This window comes from Panicum virgatum, chromosome 3N (assembly GCF_016808335.1).
Source record: "Panicum virgatum strain AP13 chromosome 3N, P.virgatum_v5, whole genome shotgun sequence".
In the NCBI taxonomy this organism is placed as follows: Eukaryota; Viridiplantae; Streptophyta; class Magnoliopsida; order Poales; family Poaceae; genus Panicum; species Panicum virgatum.
Window position 1 is genome coordinate 4,318,578 of NC_053147.1, and position 18,103 is coordinate 4,336,680.

Here is an 18,103-nt window from a genome sequence, read left to right on the forward strand (position 1 = left end):
CGGACTTCAGCAGCGAGTTCATCGTCGACTGCGACGCCTCCGGTTTCGGGTTCGGTGCGGTCCTCCACCAGGGCCAAGGGCCCATCGCCTTCTTCAGCCGCACCGTGGCGCCGCAGCACGCCAAGCTGGCCGCTTACGAGCGGGAATTAATCGGCCTCGTCCAGGCCGTTCGCCACTGGAGGCCGTACCTCTGGACGCGGTCGTTCACCATCAGAACCGACCACTACAGCTTGAAGCATCTCCTCGACCAGCACCTCTCGACTATTCCGCAACACACATGGGTCGGTAAGCTTTTTGGCTACACCTTCTCTGTGATCTACAGGCATGGTAGCCAGAACGCGGCTGCAGACGCCTTGTCTCGCCGCGACGAGGACTCGAACAGTGCTCACGCGCTAGCGCTGTCCGCCCCGGAGTTCGCCATCTTTGACGACTTCAGACGGGAGGCGAACACCCTCCAAGACATCATCGACAACCGGCGCGAGATCGCGAACGGCATGCCTGGTGCTGCTTGGTCCATGGTGGACGGCTTCGGCATGCATCGCGGTCGCTTGTTCGTCCCGTCGGCATCGTCGCTGTGGCCCCAGCTCCTTGCCACGGCGCACGGTCTGGGCCATGAGCGCGCCCAGAAGACGTTGCACCGCCTCCGCGCCTCCTTCTACAACCCGCACGCGAGTCGTCTCGTTCGCGACTACGTCAAGGGCTGCGAGGTTTGCCAACGCAACAAGACCGAACATCTACATCCAGCGGGTCTTCTGTAGCCCTTCGACGTCCCATGCTCGGTCTAGTCGGACATCGCCATGGACTTCGTCGAGGGCTTCCCACGCGTTGGGGGGAAATCTGTCGTCCTCACCGTTGTCGACCGCTTCTCCAAATACGCCCACTTCATCGCGGTCGGCCACCCCTACACTGCTACGTCCATCGCCCGGGTCTTCTTTGACCAAATCGTACGGCTACACGGTCTCCCTTGCTCTATTGTGAGCGATCGGGACCCGGTCTTCACGAGCAAGCTCTGGACGGAGCTCTTCACGCTCGCCGGCGTCAAGCTCCGCCTCAGCTCGGCGTTCCGGCCTTAGATGGATGGCCAATCGGAGGTTACTAACCGCATTTTGGGCGTCTACCTCCGCTGTCTCGCAGGTGATCGTCCTCGCAGCTGGCTGCGTTGGCTTCCGTGGGCGGAATACTGCTACAACTCATCGTACCAGTCCGCCCTCCAGACGACACCGTTCCAGGTGGTCTATGGCAGGCCGCCTCTGACCCTGCTGTCCTATGAGCCTGGTGTGGCAAGGGTGGTCGCTCTGGACCGCCAGCTCCAGGAATGCGACGCATTCTTGGCCGACATCCGAGAGCGCCTTCTCCAGGCTCAAGATTACATGAAGGAGCATCACGACAAGACCCATCACTGAGTTGAGTTCGAGGTAGGCGAGTGGGCCTGGCTTCGCCTCCACCATCGTGCAGCAGCATCAGTCTATTGTTTGCAGATTCCTCCTCCAAGCTCTCGCCACGCTACTACGGACCGTTCCAGATTCTACAGCGCATCGGCACGGTGGCCTATTGTTTGCAGCTATCGCCCAAGTCCCGCTTGCATGACGTGTTCCACGTGGTGTTCCTCAAGAAGTACACTGGAGACTCGCCGACCACGACGATGCCTCTTCCTTCCATCATCCATGGCCGGGCCGTTCCTACACTAGCTGTTGTTCTGCGCGCAAGACCGTCTAGTACATCGTGGGATTTGCTCGTTCAGTGGCAAGGCCATTCTAATGCTGACGCCACCTGGGAGCCGTTGGAGCAGTTCAAGGAGTCTTATCCAGATTTCCAGCTTGAGGACAAGCTGTTTTCTTACGGGGAGGGAAGTATTGTGGACCGATTCTTCGGTCACAAGTTCCAGCGACGTAACAAGAAGGCTGCTTCTACTAGTGGCTAGGCGCATTTATGTTTTATTTGCTGTAATTCATATTATTCAGACTTTATTAGTTTGGTTTGTTAGGGCCGGCTCTATATAAAGGGGGAGCCGGCACAAGAGACAATTAAGCAGATAATAAACCTCAAAGAGTTCAGAGCCTCCAAGGGAGGGCGAACTAGGGTTTGTTACCCTGCTACCGTGCTATCTATCCCTAAGCGCTATCACTGTATGTGCGTATGAGGATATAATGATTGTACAAGTTTTTCTTTTGGGGCCAACTATGAAGATTAATGGCCGAAAGACATTGTCAAACCTAGGATTTAGATCAGCTGAAGAGTTGCTTTATATAAAAGGCCACTCCAAGAAGGTAAAGACTTTTAGATCCTAACTAGTCAATAATCCAAAATGCATCAGTTGCATAGCCGTTGACCTTGACATAGTTATCTAAGCTTTCTTAGCTCATTTACTTGAAAAATGCATGGGATTAAGAATAATATAGGTTACTATTGGTCTTTGAACTATTTTTCCTCTTTAGCTGGATCCCCACTAGAAAGGATATTCTCTCAAAAAAAATAGAAATCATATTTTAATTACTTCTTACTCCATGAATTTCCTCATGCCTTGTGCTGTGTATTGTCACTTGTCTATCATGGCACATAAGAAGTTTTTAACAAATCAAGGTAAACCTGACCAGGTGCGAGGTTTGATGTAGTAAAGAAGGGGGAAATCCATCCATGTCAACCCTATATCAATAAATAATAATGATATACAACTCATTAAGAAGCTATAAGAAAGAGAAATGAAATTTGTCAAAGGATGCATTATGCAACACATACATAAACATTTGTCAATAATGAATGGTTTCCATTACAGTTATTATAGCAAACACTTTATACCCTATAGATGGCCGTGCTTACCATCACCAAGAGTAGTCCCAAATACTAAAACAATTTACTTGCACAAAAGACAATGTATGGCATCATATGATAGAAGCTAGTTGCTGACGACCAAGTCCCAAGACATTCTTTGGCCTCGTCATTTGCGAAACATTTCAAACGACATACCTTACCTTACAGACTTGTGCCTTCCAAGAACATCCTCCTCTCCCTGGCTGCTTAATTCCTCTTTTGCATGAGAGCAAAGATGGATGGCCTCATCCCCTTGGTCCTCAAGGCTCTGAAGAAGAAGAAGGCCATGAAGCACTACCGCTCCCTCTCCTCCTCCGACCACCTGGCGCACTTCGATGTCACAGAGCCCTCGCCCCAGGGTTCCGTCTTCATGACGCCTCAGCACCCCAGAGCGTCGAGATGGCTTGATGATGAAGACGATGGCAACGGTGAGCCGTCTGCTGCTGCTGCTGCTGCTGCTGCAGTTCCGGCGGCCTTGGCTTTACCTGTGGCGTGCGCCAATAGCAGCAGCACGCGGCGGCTGCCCATCATGGAGCCTCCGCCGCTCACCGCCGGCCATGAGCGGGGGCTCAGGTACGGTGGGAGCTGCTATGGCGGTAAGTGATCACGAGTGTGGGCTTGTTCATGGAGATGGTTGTACGGTTTGGATGGCAATCCAATAGACAAGAAACGAAGCAAAGCAATCTTTTATTCTTTTTTGACACTATAGTCACTGATCCCTCTCTTGAGCTCCTTTTTCCTCCGGTGTGGTCACAAATTACGTTGTGAATAGACAAGAAACGAAGCAAAGTGCGCTGTTTTGTTGCACTAATTGTTGATCATTTGCGTGTCGCTAGTTTCTGGCCTTGTCTTTAACCAATGGCCGCTGGGTTAGAGGAAGGAGGCCTTTTCCACATCACCTGGACTAACGTTCATCTGGTGGTATCTTGAATAAGCATCCTTGAAGCTTAATTCGAAAATATCATTTCTCATGCTTTTTTTTTGTTTGCTATCATTTTTCCTTAACCAGCATGATAAAGCTAGAATGGGAAAACAGAGCTACGGATATAGCAGGAAACACATGTTTAGAAGAGATCAGGGTAGTTATATGTATATCACTACTAACTATGGCAGGAAAACAAACATTGATGGATACAATTACTGGCAGTTTATATTATGAGCTGACAGTAATAATTAGAAAAAACATGTTTACTTTCTGTTTAAAAACATTGGAGTGGTGCCAGTTATAAACAGAGACGCAGAGTGCTGTAGTAGTGATGCAGGAGGAAAACATCTAGCAAGATTATTGTAACTATGAATTTCTCCACGACAGCACAGCAAAATATCACCTATCAAAGATAGCTAAATTAAAGGTCTTCTCGGAGAAGTCTGGTTACACTTCGTATCCATATCTTTGGAGCAAAAAAACCACAAGACACACTCTAGATACACTGCTCATTGAGCCCTATTTGTAGTTACAAGTGTTCTATGCACTACAAAACTCTTTGTGTGGACTGGCACTCTCAACTTGACAGCCACTTTTAAGCTGCTCAGATGAGCCAAGCCACAAAGAAGCAGAACTATCTTTTAGGTATAGTCAAATGAGAACGTGGGAAATCTTCTATTTCCTCTTTGTATTGTATACATCAACTCCACCATTTGTGCTCTGTGTCTGTGCAACGGAGGGGATTCATCATGCTTGGTATCAGTCAATACAACATGGCGTTAGCTTTTGTCAGACGAGAGGAGCGGACAGTGTGTCAGGAGGATAAACGGAGTGCTATCTCATGGAGGAGCAATCTCTTCTGAGCTGCGTCAATCACACCATTGCACTCAGCATTGACGAGGACCTCACTCATGATTGCTGCGGCATGCCCAGTGGGCTCTTCAGATGTCCTTCTCAACATAAACATCTGCACAACATTAAGACAGTCCATTAAGCTGTTCTATTTTACTTTGATTAACCAACTAATGATTGAAGAAAAGTTAATGATTTAAGTTCCCACAGTTCGAATTGATGTTTGGAAATACTAACAGAAATCACAACTTCAAGAGATCCGTTGAATAAGCTCACACTAAATCACAAACAGTTATTTCTTCATATAGGAAAGCATCCTCACATGCAAAATGAAAACAAATGCAAACTCTACCGTGCAGATCCATAGTTACTACAGAGGCAAATTACCTGTCCACGATGAGAAATCTCAAGGCAGCCAGGTGGCTGGATCCATGGTTCACCATCAACCTGAACAGGGAATGAACTGTGGAGGTGCAATCTTATAACCTTTCCTTGGGCCAACCGGTGTGCCCTTGAAAGTCCGACCTATCAACCACAGAAGAAAGTTATTGTGTAATGCTACTTAAGGAGCAGCAGCAGATCTGGAAAATGGAACAATTGAAACATTTTAGAGGATCAGTATCAGTACCTGCAGTTTGCCTAGATGCCATGTCCCCGATATACAGACCACCTCAAGCATTTTGTCATGGATTGATTGCAAACTGAAATCGTCATCATGGTCATTGTCGTTTTGCCAAAGATCAACACCCCCCATGTAGCTAGGGATATTCATTACAATCACACCTTCTGCATCCTGATGAGATACCACATAAGAAAGTTCCTCCAAATCTAAATAACAAAGCTGTGACAGATGAAAGATATAAAGTAGGTTACCTCCGGAATTTCAATGTTCTTTCCATCAACTTCAAGGCTAACATGCCATGGCAAATCAGAACATGATCTGTCCATCATATCCTTAGCACCTTCTCTAGCATATATCAGCTTGTTGACAAACTGCATGGAGAAAATTAAAACATTTATGTTTTCAACCAAAATATATGGTAAGCATAGAAGATAATATATGAACACAACTGTTAAGAATGCACAGATTTCTCTGCAGTTTTCCAGGAATTCAAGAAATAGTTCATTTCCTACAGAAATATTCAAACATGATCATATCCTAAGAGTAAACTGTAAAAAAAAATTGTATTCCCCTACCTGGCTGCAAAATTGATCTGGTTTTTCCTCCCTAGTGGTGTGAAAGTCATAAGCAACCTTTGCATCACATCCGATACCTTCAGGACAAAACAAATAAATAATATTTTTTTGCATCTTCTGACTGACGTAATACATTTAAGATTTAATACTAGAAACTGTTGAGTAAGATGGTGGAGTTGAAGGAATAACTTACCTAAATAATTAGTCATAAATTTTACTTGCTTAGTGCATTGACCTTCCGTTCCATTCTTCTCTTTGATGGCCACATTCCAGCGATCAAGCACTGTAACTGCTGCATGGTCAACATCATTTAAAAGTGCACAGACTCCTCCTTGTCGTTCAACAGAAGATAAACCCCCACCCCAGCACATAACCCGCGATAGGTCATTTCCTGTTCCCAAAGGAAGGATGGCAACAGGGGGAGGAGATTCATAATTCTGCTTTTCAACAGCATCAAGAACCCAAGCTACAGTTCCATCCCCGCCACAAACAAGGACTCTGAAGTGTTTAACATTGTGGAACAGTTGCAATCCAACTTCAGGACCCTGAGAAGCGCTTAGCTCAAATATCTGAAACAAAGATTAGAATAATTAAGCAAAGCTAATAGTATTAATTCTGATACAATCAACAGAGCCTGTGAAGAAATTAATGAGCTGACTATGTTTCAATTAAAATACAAACATATAGATTTTTATAACCAAATTAAAATACAAGCCACCCCCCCCCCCCCCCCCCCACAAAAACAAAATCATGAGCCAGATACAAATAGAGAAGCACTAAATATCAACAGAGTTATCCGGTATTTGTATTAAGCAGGACAATTGCAACATGCATCCAGAACTGCTGAACAACCTAAGTAAATATGGTTACATCATTTCTGATGATCTATTCATAAAAAGCTAGAACTTGTGAAAGAGTTTATTTGACTCATCAGCTGACAGAATTAATTTTCTACCTTCTTCTAGCCAGATAATAGAAAGATAGATTACCTGTACAGGATTCAACAGCATGTTCAGTCTTCTTCTAAGAGAAGGTCCATTTCGGCCTCCACTCTTGGCATTGATGAAAACCAGCAGTGGCCTTGAATCTTGTGGTAAATCAACAAGTTCATACTTCCTTTTCGCTTCATTAGTAATACCAGATCCATATGTTTGGTTGACAGAATTTTGAGATAATTTAGGATTTGCCAGTGCATACTTTCCATCCAGGCCCTGCAATCTAGCAAATCCTTCAAGCACTGAATCAAGGATTGAGCTGTTTGTGGGAGTCGGATCTGTCTTGCCACAGGAATGGTTGTTCATGCGCTTCTTGCTGCGTGGCCTCCTATCCCGACTCCTACGGGATGAATTGACAAGCCCCTCCTTGATCGAGTTCAACATTCCACTGATTGCTGGACCTTCACTAATTTCTTTCACCGACTGGGGAGGAACAATAAGCCTCCTGACAAGGCCAAGATCACAAGTGTTCCCAGTCTCCTTCAACAGCTTTGCATGGCAATCAACATGGATCTGCCGCTGGCACCACAGGCAGCGCCATACAGGAGAGACTCCGAGGAACGGCACACCGCACGGCTCGTCGCAGTAGAAGCAGAAGGAGGATATCTCCGGGTTGTCGTCCAGCTCGACCCACCTCTCCGACCAGTGGTGCAGCAAGGGCGACGCACCAGCCTGCGCGACGCACTTGCAGTCCTTCTCGGCGCCCCTGGAGCAGTAGGAGTGCGCCGCCACCCCGCAAACAGAGCAGCGGTGGACCACGTCGGCCTCGGCAGCCCTGGAGCCCGCCACACCCTGCGCGGAGCCGAGGGACGACAGGCACACGCAGCACGTCGACGGCTGCCCGCCACGGAAGTAGTCCTCGGTCCACGTGTGGCTGGAGCTGGGGCACCGCAGGGTCTTCCAGGCGGCGCGCTTCTCCCTGGCGGCCGCCTTGGTCCAGTAGAGCGAGGCCGCGCGCTGCAGCCGGAGGAGCGCGTAGATGAGCGCGGCGAGGCCGAAGGAGCCCGCGGTGATGAGCCAGCCGAAGAACGGGAGGCCTGGGGCGTCAAGTAAGCCAGCCATGGCCACCAGCAACGGTCCCACCAGGTCCATGGCAGGTCGCCAGGCTTCCTACGCTCAAGAGCAGAACCTGCAGCAGCAATTGAAGGAGCAAGGTTAATCCGTGAGTCGTATCGCGAGAACCTCGCATCGCTGGCATACAAAACTTGCGTGCTGATGTACCCTACGCAACAACGCACTGGCCGATTTCCCTTGATTGATCTGGTGATGCGGAAAGGAAAGGCATGTTTGAACGGGAAGCGATCCCCTCCGGTTCGGCAAGCGAAATCGCATTCCGCCCCACGGATCACGCCTGGAAACAGGAGCAAAATCCAGCCCCCGCCGGCGAATCCCTGGATCCGCAAATCAATCCCCCTCCGATGAGCCATCGGAGGAATTCAAGCACCCGGATGGACAAGGAAAAACAAAACAAATCGAACCGGATCCTAACAAAAAGGCGGCCCACGAAACAGCGCGGCGGCGGGGCTGGATCCGCGGCCGCGTGATCCACGCCGGGACCCCGCATTCCCCGCCCGGCGCCGCCGCCGCCCGAGGATTCATTCCAATCCAACCCCCGCAGATTTGGAGGGACATCGCGAGCGCTCACCTCTGGGGCTCTGCGGTCGGGTGGGGGCGAGCAAACAAACCCTTGCTCCGCTTCGCTTGGCTTCGCCTTGGCTCAGCTCGCGCTGCCGTGTGGCTTGGTTCGGCGCTGCGGAGGAGAGGAGAGGGGAGAACGGGGGAGGAGAATTCGAAGGTCCCGTCGGCGCCGTGGCGTGCGTTTAAAAAGGAGATCGGGGGGTTCGGGGGTTCAAAGCGCGAGCGCGTCCACGGCACTGACAGGGATGGCTCCTGGGTGTCCTGAGGAACCGGAGCTCCACGCTTTACGTCACTCGCAAACATTTTTTATTTTTATTTACGTTTAGCTGTAAAATTGAACAGCTAACGATATTCCCTCCATTTCGTTTAAAATCAAACTTAACTAACTTTAACTAAATCTATAAAAATATAGCAATAACTATACTATTCAACATATGCGCCTTCAACGCATACTCCATGGTAGATTCAATGAAACAAATTTGGTATTGTAATATTATTATTTCTTTTCTATAAATTTGATCAAAAGTTTGTCAAGTTTAACTTAGGACAAACCTAATATTATAAATAAAAATAGAGGGAGTATTTTTTTCTCTTTTTTAGAAAGTGATGAGTTGTTTCCGGTGAAACTTTTCGAAAGCGCTGTAGCAAATTCTTGCCGCATTAAACACAAATGACTCATTTTTACGGGCACACAGATATAAATATACTAGAATTATAAACTAATTTTTTTTATTTTTTACTGTGTACAGTGAACCAATGAAATCATATTTTCGATGAATCAAGTGCTGAGCATACCATGCCGACCGGAGCTTTTGAAATTCAAAATGAACTTTTGAAATTCTAAATATGAACGCCAGGCTACCTAGTACTTTTTGCTGTGTAGAGGAGTCGATCCACGCATGACCTTTTTTTTTGAATTAAATCCACGCATGACCTGGTCCTTGTTGAGTTTTTCCATGCCGGCTGGCGGGCGTCCAGACTCTACAGAATCCAGCAGAGTCTCCGCCGTCGGGCAGCCAGCCAGCCACCTGCTGCGACCGCTACTCAAACGGGTTCTGTTTCTTGTGTGCCGCATTGCACGTCTTCTCTCTCTATGCTACGTCTTTTTTTTTAGCCTTGTCCGATGCTGATGATGGTGACTTGTCAATTACAGTGACTAGTAGCTGAATTAGTTGGGAGCTAGAGGTAGCATGTTGCGGTTTAGGCGCGTTCAATTCGCATCGTTAGCGTGGCCGTTTCGATGCTATATGCAAGTCATTCCAACATTTTAAAGAGTCAAAATATTTCAAATTTGACTAAATTTATTCAATAAAATACTAATATTTATAGTACCAAATAAGTATAGTTTGATTATTTATTAGACATACTTTCATAGTCTATTTGGTGTTATAAATCTTTGTAATATTTTTTATAATTTTGATCAAATATAAAATTAGTTTGACTCTCAAAAAAATTGGAATAACTTACAGTTCAAAATGGAAAAGATGTGCGTGCTGCGACATGGGTTGCCATCTTCATCATTGTTGTGTTACGCTGTAATTAGTACTATGAGGTAGCTGCGGCTGTCCTGGTTAGCGGTTGCGTGGTCGATGTGATCAAGGCAGTGATGTCCGAGGGTTGCGGACTTGTGGCAGAATTAACTTAAAGAGTTCTCTATCAAGCAATTTTATCACCATATATAAGTGTAATCTCCATCGATCAAATGGACCGACAAAAAAACACAAACATGCATGCCGCTAATCCACTCTCAGCTTTCTCTTTGTTTTCCGGAGGGAAAACCTACTAGATCTAGAAGAAAAAAAGAAAAGAAAAGAAAAGACACTATACATACATCTATGTATATTACAGAAAAATTTGAAGCGGACGTGCATCATGCGTGGAATGGAATTGATCAAGAGTGCTTCTGGGGAAAAAACACTGTACATGTGCATAATTTCGGAATTAATCAGAGCCGCCGAACCAAGCGCAAATGACCCTTTATTTACCAATCATAAAAAAAATTCTTTTTCTCAATACATCATGGGGAACTCATGACCACAATATTCCCAATTCCCAGCAGGCAGATCTAGCGCGTGAAGAAAGCGAACGTTTTTGCGGTGGGAAGCGTATACGGCGCGGTGCATTCTTAACCCCTAAGACTTTGGAGTCTCGCTCGATTCCTTCTCCCAACCTGCGGCTCAAGTAACCAGAGTCCCCACCACTCAAGCCAGAAGGTTAACATCGATCACGCAGAGAAATTAATTAAACGTACTCTCCCTCTTATCAATCTCTCTCCTTTTGCACCAGCACCGCCTTTATGATGACTATAATATCCTCACTTTTCGAGTTACTACAAAAGTTGGCTTATTGATTATTATTGGAAAAAATGAGAGAGAGAGAGAGAGAGATAGAGAGAGAGAGAGAGAGAACAATGATGAAGTGGGGAAAATAAGGGCACAGGAGAGAGCATCTTGATGAATAAATATCGTATGAATATATATAAAATATCCACAAGTCGTCGTTGCTAGCACCTGCACCTGCGATCGTAAGGTCCAAGGGCGAAGGTGTGTTGTATACATGGATGCACATGCACCCATAAGCAAATGGAAAATAAGTAGGAATTTGGATCAGTTTTCAACCATATATGAAACCTCCATGTGACCATGTTCTAAGTTTATGCACCTACAAAAGCAAATGCACTCCCCACTAACTTTTTCTAGCTTCCCCACCGGTAAGGTGCACTTCTTGTATCAATCATATTGTACCCACACCGTACATAAGGCGTGTCTCTTAGTATATCCTTATTTCTTGGCAAAACTCTTGAAAGCTGAATAACGTGATGAAAATTGGTGTTACTAGCGATGACCTTGCCTGATTAGTTTGCGATAAATAATCACTCCGTTGAGGATCATTCTCCAATGCAACGAGTATTTATGTTAAGTGAAATGGGTGTTCTTACTTCTACTTTACAGTGCAATTGAGATATGCCCTTATTTCTTAATTTTGTGATTTTGTTCTTGCTATCCAGCGTGATTTTGGCTCTATTTGACTGTTGACCAAGGGCTACTAGTGTATATCCATACGAAACAAATGGAGTTGGCGTGCGCGCGCGCGCGCGGAGAAAGCAAAACGGCTGGAGAGACAACAAGAGAGCTTAGCTAATTCTGCAGGTTGCGTCACTCCACGGCGAACCATATGAGATTATTATATATATGATTGAACTGCTTAAGCTTAACCTTCAAGATTCAGTTACCAATGGAAACATCATCAACACGTAATAAGCAGCTCTTGCAGCAACTTATTGAATATAGTTGTACGCCTGAAATGTTTTCCTGTACTGAGTGATTTATACTATATGAGAAGAGCAACATGTAAAACGACGGCTACTCAGCAACTAATAACCATGACTGGATTGATGCATATGATGGTTCGTCGCGGACGTTTCATCACCTCGGAAGAGATCAAAAATTCAAAACGAGACCTGCCCGTGCCCGGCCTGTCACGCAGCATCACTCATGCATCAGGAACGCCGGCGGTCTCCGTCGACGGAGTCCAACTGTGCGCGTGCTGACGTGTCACGCTCCCGGCCCAACTGCCACCCAACTGTCCGTGGGCCCAGCTGCATGTGCGAGATATTTCCGCTTTCCGGGCGTCTTGTGTCTAAGGATGGATCTAGACATCCGAATTCTTAGAACAAATTTGATATTTTAAAATAGATATGTTTAAAATTTTATACTAATTTTTTTATATTATCAAGCATATTATTACACATAATAATAAAATTTTGTATAGATTTTTTTATGTATTATTTGCTCCCTACAATTAAAAAGGTGAAAAAAGATTCGAATCCGTATCCGATCCGTATTCGAATTTTTATATATATTATTTGAGAATATATATGATAAATTTGAGGTTTAGTTTTTATGAATTTTTACAAGATCAATGTTAAATACAAAGCTATGAATTTACATAATAAATTTTATATCTTATTTGTCCATAATCGAAGAGCAGCTGATCGATGAGGGAACGAACAACGTCATTCCAGGGAACCAATAAGGTCAGTCTCAGTGGGAGTTTCACAGTCACAGTTATCTAAACTGGGAACTAGGTAACTGTGCCAGATGAGTTTCATGGTGATGAAACTCTTCTCACATCCCATGGAACTACATCATTCTCTCTCCTTGCCATGTCAACAAAAGTGATGATATTTAATGCCATGAAACTCTTCATGAAACCCCATTGAGACTGGCCTAAATCCAGTCTTAGTCCACGGTTCCATGGCACAATTAACTAGATTATGAACCAGATAACTGTATCAGATATGTTTGTGATAAAATTCTCATCACATTCCATGAAACTTCATTCTTCTCTCTTCTTGTCATACCAGCAAAAGTGATCATATTTAATACCATGAAACTTCCATCTAGACCGAGTTCAAAGTGTTGTACACGGTGGCAGACTGACAGGATAGAAGAATCATCAACGAACTTTCCTAAATCTAGTAGTAGTACTATATATCCTGAGACATGCATGGGCGCCATGTGGCGGGCGGCCATCCGCGTACGGGTCCCCTCCCTCCTCCCATGTGGCGGCATCGTGGGACGGAGCGGATCGGAGCAGGCCGTGTGCCATACCATCGGGGGCGACGACGATGACGGTGCGGGCGTTGACCTGATGAGCTCCATGGAGTACGGCAGCGTGCATGAACGTGCTCGATCGTAATGATCCATGGGATGGGAGTACGTAGTATTCCATACTATTTATATTAAATAGTATATATACTTGATGGGTAGTCTTTATATATATCCTGGATGCATGTGTGTAGAGACCTGCGCGTACATTACGTCCGCACGCAGCACCATTGGCGAAATGCCGCGAATGCATGCATCGGGCAGGCGCGCGCATGCGCCGTTGCGCGTTCGATATAGCTAGCCCCGCCCCAAATTGCAAATTCAAAAATCTCGAGTCACTATTCGCGACACTATTCAAATTCAGCAATTACTATTTAAATTCGTGGCACTATTCAAAATATCAGGTACTATTCAAATTCAGAATATGAATAGCGCTCGAGCACTTCAACTGAGTGGCTCAGGCACCCAATTTCACTTACTATTCGGTGCACTATGCAGAGCACTTCTTGCGATTATGCAAATTATGTGGCACTTGATTACGATGAGTGGTTGCAGTATGGGTGTGCGATGCTATTCAACGATAGCGACCTTCGTGGATGGTGGATGAGTGCGTGATTCTTATGCGGGTGATTAGCAGAGTAAAATTTCAAGGCTATTGAGGCAGCAGCTATTGGGTGATAGCGACGTATGCGGATAGTGCGTGATTAGTGATTGCAGAGTATGGGTAATGCGTGATTCTCAGGATCTTGGCAGGTTGGCGAAACCAAAATTTCAGCCGGTGGAGTGTCTTATGCTTGTGTAAGTCCTACTCGGTACTCACCGCATGCATCGCTAGCTTGCTTCAGAACCAGGCCTACCCCGGTCTTCTCCCGAACTAACCCCGGCCACGCGTACACAAGACTCAGGCTCTACCGTCTCCCCAGGCAGTTCCACCCGAAGGGAACACTTCTCTGCGGACACAGGCTCTCTCAGACGCCTCTCCATGGGCTAAACGAGAGCAACTCAACGCAGAGGTTTCTCCTCTAGGGTCCCTAGCGTAAAGACATCACCCCGTGTGCACGAGCTCAAAGGAAAGCATGGAAATTCTCAAGAAAGCTTAATCCATTTCTACAGAGTAAACTTACATATGGCTTTCCCTTTCGGGAAACCCCAAGCACTTACACAACCTTGGATTACCTTACAGGCGAAGGGCGATTACAGCTTCTCCCTTATTTCTATATTACAATGGGAGTGAGATGGCTACTAATTAGGTGGAGTGATGGTGGATGCGCTCTGAGTATTAGGCTCGGTGTCTTCTCTCCTCTTCTCTGTCCGGCGATGAATGCGTGCGTCTGGCTTCTCCTTTTATAGACGGGAGGAGCCTTCAGGCTTAAGGAAGCGCTGGACACCCGGCGTCTTCAATTATCCTTCTTTACTGTTGCCTGGACAGCTGGACGATAACGCTGCCTTCAATAATTGTACTGGCTACAGTAGAACTAGGTTCCTCCCGTCTATAAAAGGAGAAGCCAGACGCACGCATTCATCGCCGGACAGAGAAGAGGAGAGAAGACACCGAGCCTAATACTCAGAGCGCATCCACCGCCACTCCACCTAATTAGTAGCCATCTCACTCCCATTGTAATATAGAAATAAGGGAGCTGCTATAGCCGCCCTTCGCCTGTAAGGTAATCCACGGTTGTGTAAGTGCTTGGGGTTTCCCGAAAGGGAAAGCCGTATGTAAGTTTGCTCTGTGGAAATGGATTAAGCTTTCCTGTGAATTTCACTGCTTTCCTTTGAGCTCGTGCACACGGGGTGATGTCTTTACGCTAGGGACCCTAGAGGAGAAACCTCTGCGTTGAGTTGCTCTCGTTTAGCCCATGGATAGGTGTCTGAGAGAGCCTGTGTCCGCAGAGAAGTGTTCCCTTCGGGTGGAACTGCCTGGGGAGACGGTAGAGCCTGAGTCTTGTGTACGCGTGGCCGGGGTTAGTTCGGGAGAAGACCGGGTAGGCCTGGTTCTGAAGCAAGCTAGCGATGCATGCGGTGAGTACCGAGTAGGATTTACACAAGCATAAGACACTCCACCGGCTGAAATTTTGGTTTCGCCAACCTGCCAAGATCCTGAGAATCACGCATTACCCATACTCTGCAATCACTAATCATGCACTATCCGCATACGTCGCTATCACCCAATAGCTGCTGCCTCAATAGCCTTGAAATTTTACTCTGCTAATCACCCGCATAAGAATCACGCACTCATCCACCATCCACGAAGGTCGCTATCGTTGAATAGCATCGCACACCCATACTGCAACCACTCATCGTAATCAAGTGCCACATAATTTGCATAATCGCAAGAAGTGCTCTGCATAGTGCACCGAATAGTAAGTGAAATTGGGTGCCTGAGCCACTCAGTTGAAGTGCTCGTGCGCTATTCATATTCCGAATTTGAATAGTGCCTGATATTTTGAATAGTGCCACGAATTTGAATAGTAACTGCTGAATTTGAATAGTGTCGTGAATAGTAACTCGAGTTTTTGAATTTGCAATTTGAATTTTCGAATTTTTTCCGCTTGTTCCCGGCGTCCCTCTCGATTACTGGTATTTGCAATTTGAATTCTCGAAATTTTTCCGCTTGTTCCCGGCGTTTCTCCCGAATATGTGTATATATATATATATAATACTATAGCTAGCTGGCCTTGTTCGTTTCCAGCAGTCCGATGCATGCATGTGGCGCCAACGTGGGAGGCAGGCAGGCGATCGATCAAGGACGACGTCGGATCTGAGATATGGACGATCATGATCATGCGTATATATGTGTGTCATGGAGTATGAACCACGTACGTACGTGCGTGATGTGGTGCCAATTATGATTGAGCCGTTATGTACTCCAACCAGCGTGTCGCAGTCCACCGGCCATAATACGTGCAAGTATCATAGTTGGCTGTAAGCCGGCTAAATGATGAGGTGGAGGAGAGAAGAGTGAAGAGAGGAGAAGTGGGCTGTAAACTTACAATTGGCTTGGGCACAAGAATCAAGAAAATCTGTAATCGAGACAAGTGGGCCATGCATTAATTGTGAAGAGGTAATTATTATACAAGTGGACTAAAAGAAGGCTGCAAGGATCCTTGCAGCGAGTTTGTTGGCTGTATTGTTAGCCTTGCTCTAAATGTGATAGCACCATCGTACCGTTGATTCCTCCAAGTGGCGGGCTGTACGTACAGCCTGCTCTGCTCGCTGGGGATCCCTCCGATCCATTTGGTGAATGAGCATGAGCTCTGCAGATTCGTCGTGTCGTGGCGGTGGATTATATTCTCTGAGCGAGCTCTGGATCCAGTGGATCGGAGATGGAGCTTGCAGGGTTGCATTGCATCCATCGAATTGTTAGCTAGCTGCAGCATAACAATCTTTCCAGGAAGAAGCGAACGGACGGCCCGGATTCGCTCCATCTCATTAGCTAGTTAATCGGATATACTTATCTGATTGACGTACGTACTACCAACCTCCAACCATGTTCCGAAATGACGTGTTGCGGGGATGCGTGCTCTCCGGTGCCGACTGGGCGGCCTCAACTCCCATCATGTGGCGGCACCGTGCCGTGGGAGCCACGCGGCGCTGTCCAGAGGATCATGCTTTGTTGACTGTGGGAGCGTTTGACTTTCATCACCGCAGACCAGTCAACGGCGCAGCAGACGAGACCCCCCCCCCAATCCCCATGGCCGTGCATGGAGCAGTGGTGGGCTCTGGCACGCATACACGGCACGGGCCACCTATCGCGTGCGTGCTTCCTCCTACGTATCTAGGCGCTGTTTATCCCACCCCATAAACTCTGTAAACAAAAAAACATCACATCGAATATTTCGACACATGCATGGAGTATTAAATGAAGTCTATTTACAAAACTTTTTGCATAGATGGGCTGTAAATTGCGAGATGAATCTAATGAGCCTACTTAATCCATGATTTGCAACAGTAATGCTACAGTAACCATTCGCTAATTATTGATTAATCATGAATTAATTAGCATCATTAGATTCGTCTCGCGATTTACAACCCATCTGTGCAAAAAATTTTATAAATAGACTTCATTTAATACTTCAAATTAGTAAGATTCCAATAAAAAATTTTTGTGCAGGAACTAAATAGGGCCCTAGCACAATATCTGACTCCAAATCAGCTGACAAGACCAAGTTATCGGCCGGGTACAGGAATTAAGGTATTGTTTTGGTTACTTGAGGTTTATAATAAGCTCTGATCATATCAAATGTTTTGATGTCAATTAGAAAAAATAAACATAAACTAATTATAAAACTAAATACATAAGCCTAGAGCTCATTCGTCTGGATGAATCTATTAAGTCTAATTAATTTATGATTAGCATATATTTACTATAATATCACATGGGCTAATCATAGACTAATTAGGTTTAACTAGTTCATCAACCCGTGCTCCTGTACGGGCTAATTAGATTTAATAGCAGAATGAGGTTCATAATTATAATTATCTATCTCACGCTTTTTTCATCTATTAAATATTTTAACACATACTGTAAAATATATATTTATTAATATCTAGTTAGAAAAGATTTTACTTTGCATCACACCTCTATATATATACTCGATATATATTTAGTTGAACTATTTGTTTGTGATTTGGAATTTCTTTCTCTTCCATCATACATCATACATGAATATTTCGTGACATATATCGTGGGTAGTATTTTTATATAAACAATAATATAAATAATATATTATGAATGGTTAAAATATTATTTTTATTCTTGATATCGTAGTCAATACAATTTGAAGATTGTAGTGCATACTGTGACTGAAATCTGCTAATTTGAAATGCCTACTGTGAATCAAATCTGCTAAATTCAAATGCCTATGATTATAAGGAGGAATCTTTTCTTGTATCAGGTACCAAGAAATTGGAGTATATGTGCGTGTGGGAGGCCCTTCTTTTGGAATTCAATCATGCAGATATCTATATTGAAAATCACATTTGTTAGTTGACATATAAATAAACAATTAGTAACATGTTGGAATGACATTGGAACATTACTTGCATTACTTTTCAAAAAAAGAACATTACTTGCATCG

General features: G+C 45.4%; 1 protein-coding gene across 2 annotated transcripts; it reads right to left on the minus strand.

Annotated features, from left to right (window-relative positions):
• Nucleotides 1-4,130: 4,130 nt before the first annotated feature.
• Nucleotides 4,131-8,582, minus strand: LOC120666685 (diacylglycerol kinase 2-like). Of its 2 annotated transcripts, XM_039946591.1 has the most exons (9): nucleotides 8,423-8,582; nucleotides 6,772-7,906; nucleotides 5,976-6,351; nucleotides 5,783-5,859; nucleotides 5,459-5,578; nucleotides 5,214-5,378; nucleotides 4,973-5,110; nucleotides 4,539-4,700; nucleotides 4,131-4,499 (listed from the first exon to the last, which is right to left on the minus strand). In XM_039946591.1, the coding sequence occupies exons 2-8, from the start codon at nucleotides 7,867-7,869 to the stop codon at nucleotides 4,548-4,550; spliced, it is 2,127 nt and encodes a 708-aa protein (XP_039802525.1). In that variant the 5' UTR covers nucleotides 7,870-7,906; nucleotides 8,423-8,582; the 3' UTR covers nucleotides 4,131-4,499; nucleotides 4,539-4,547. The 2 variants fall into 2 exon arrangements, with proteins under 2 accessions (XP_039802525.1, XP_039802524.1); XM_039946590.1 differs by having other exon boundaries at nucleotides 4,131-4,700.
• Between the last annotated feature and the right edge of the window lie 9,521 nt (nucleotides 8,583-18,103).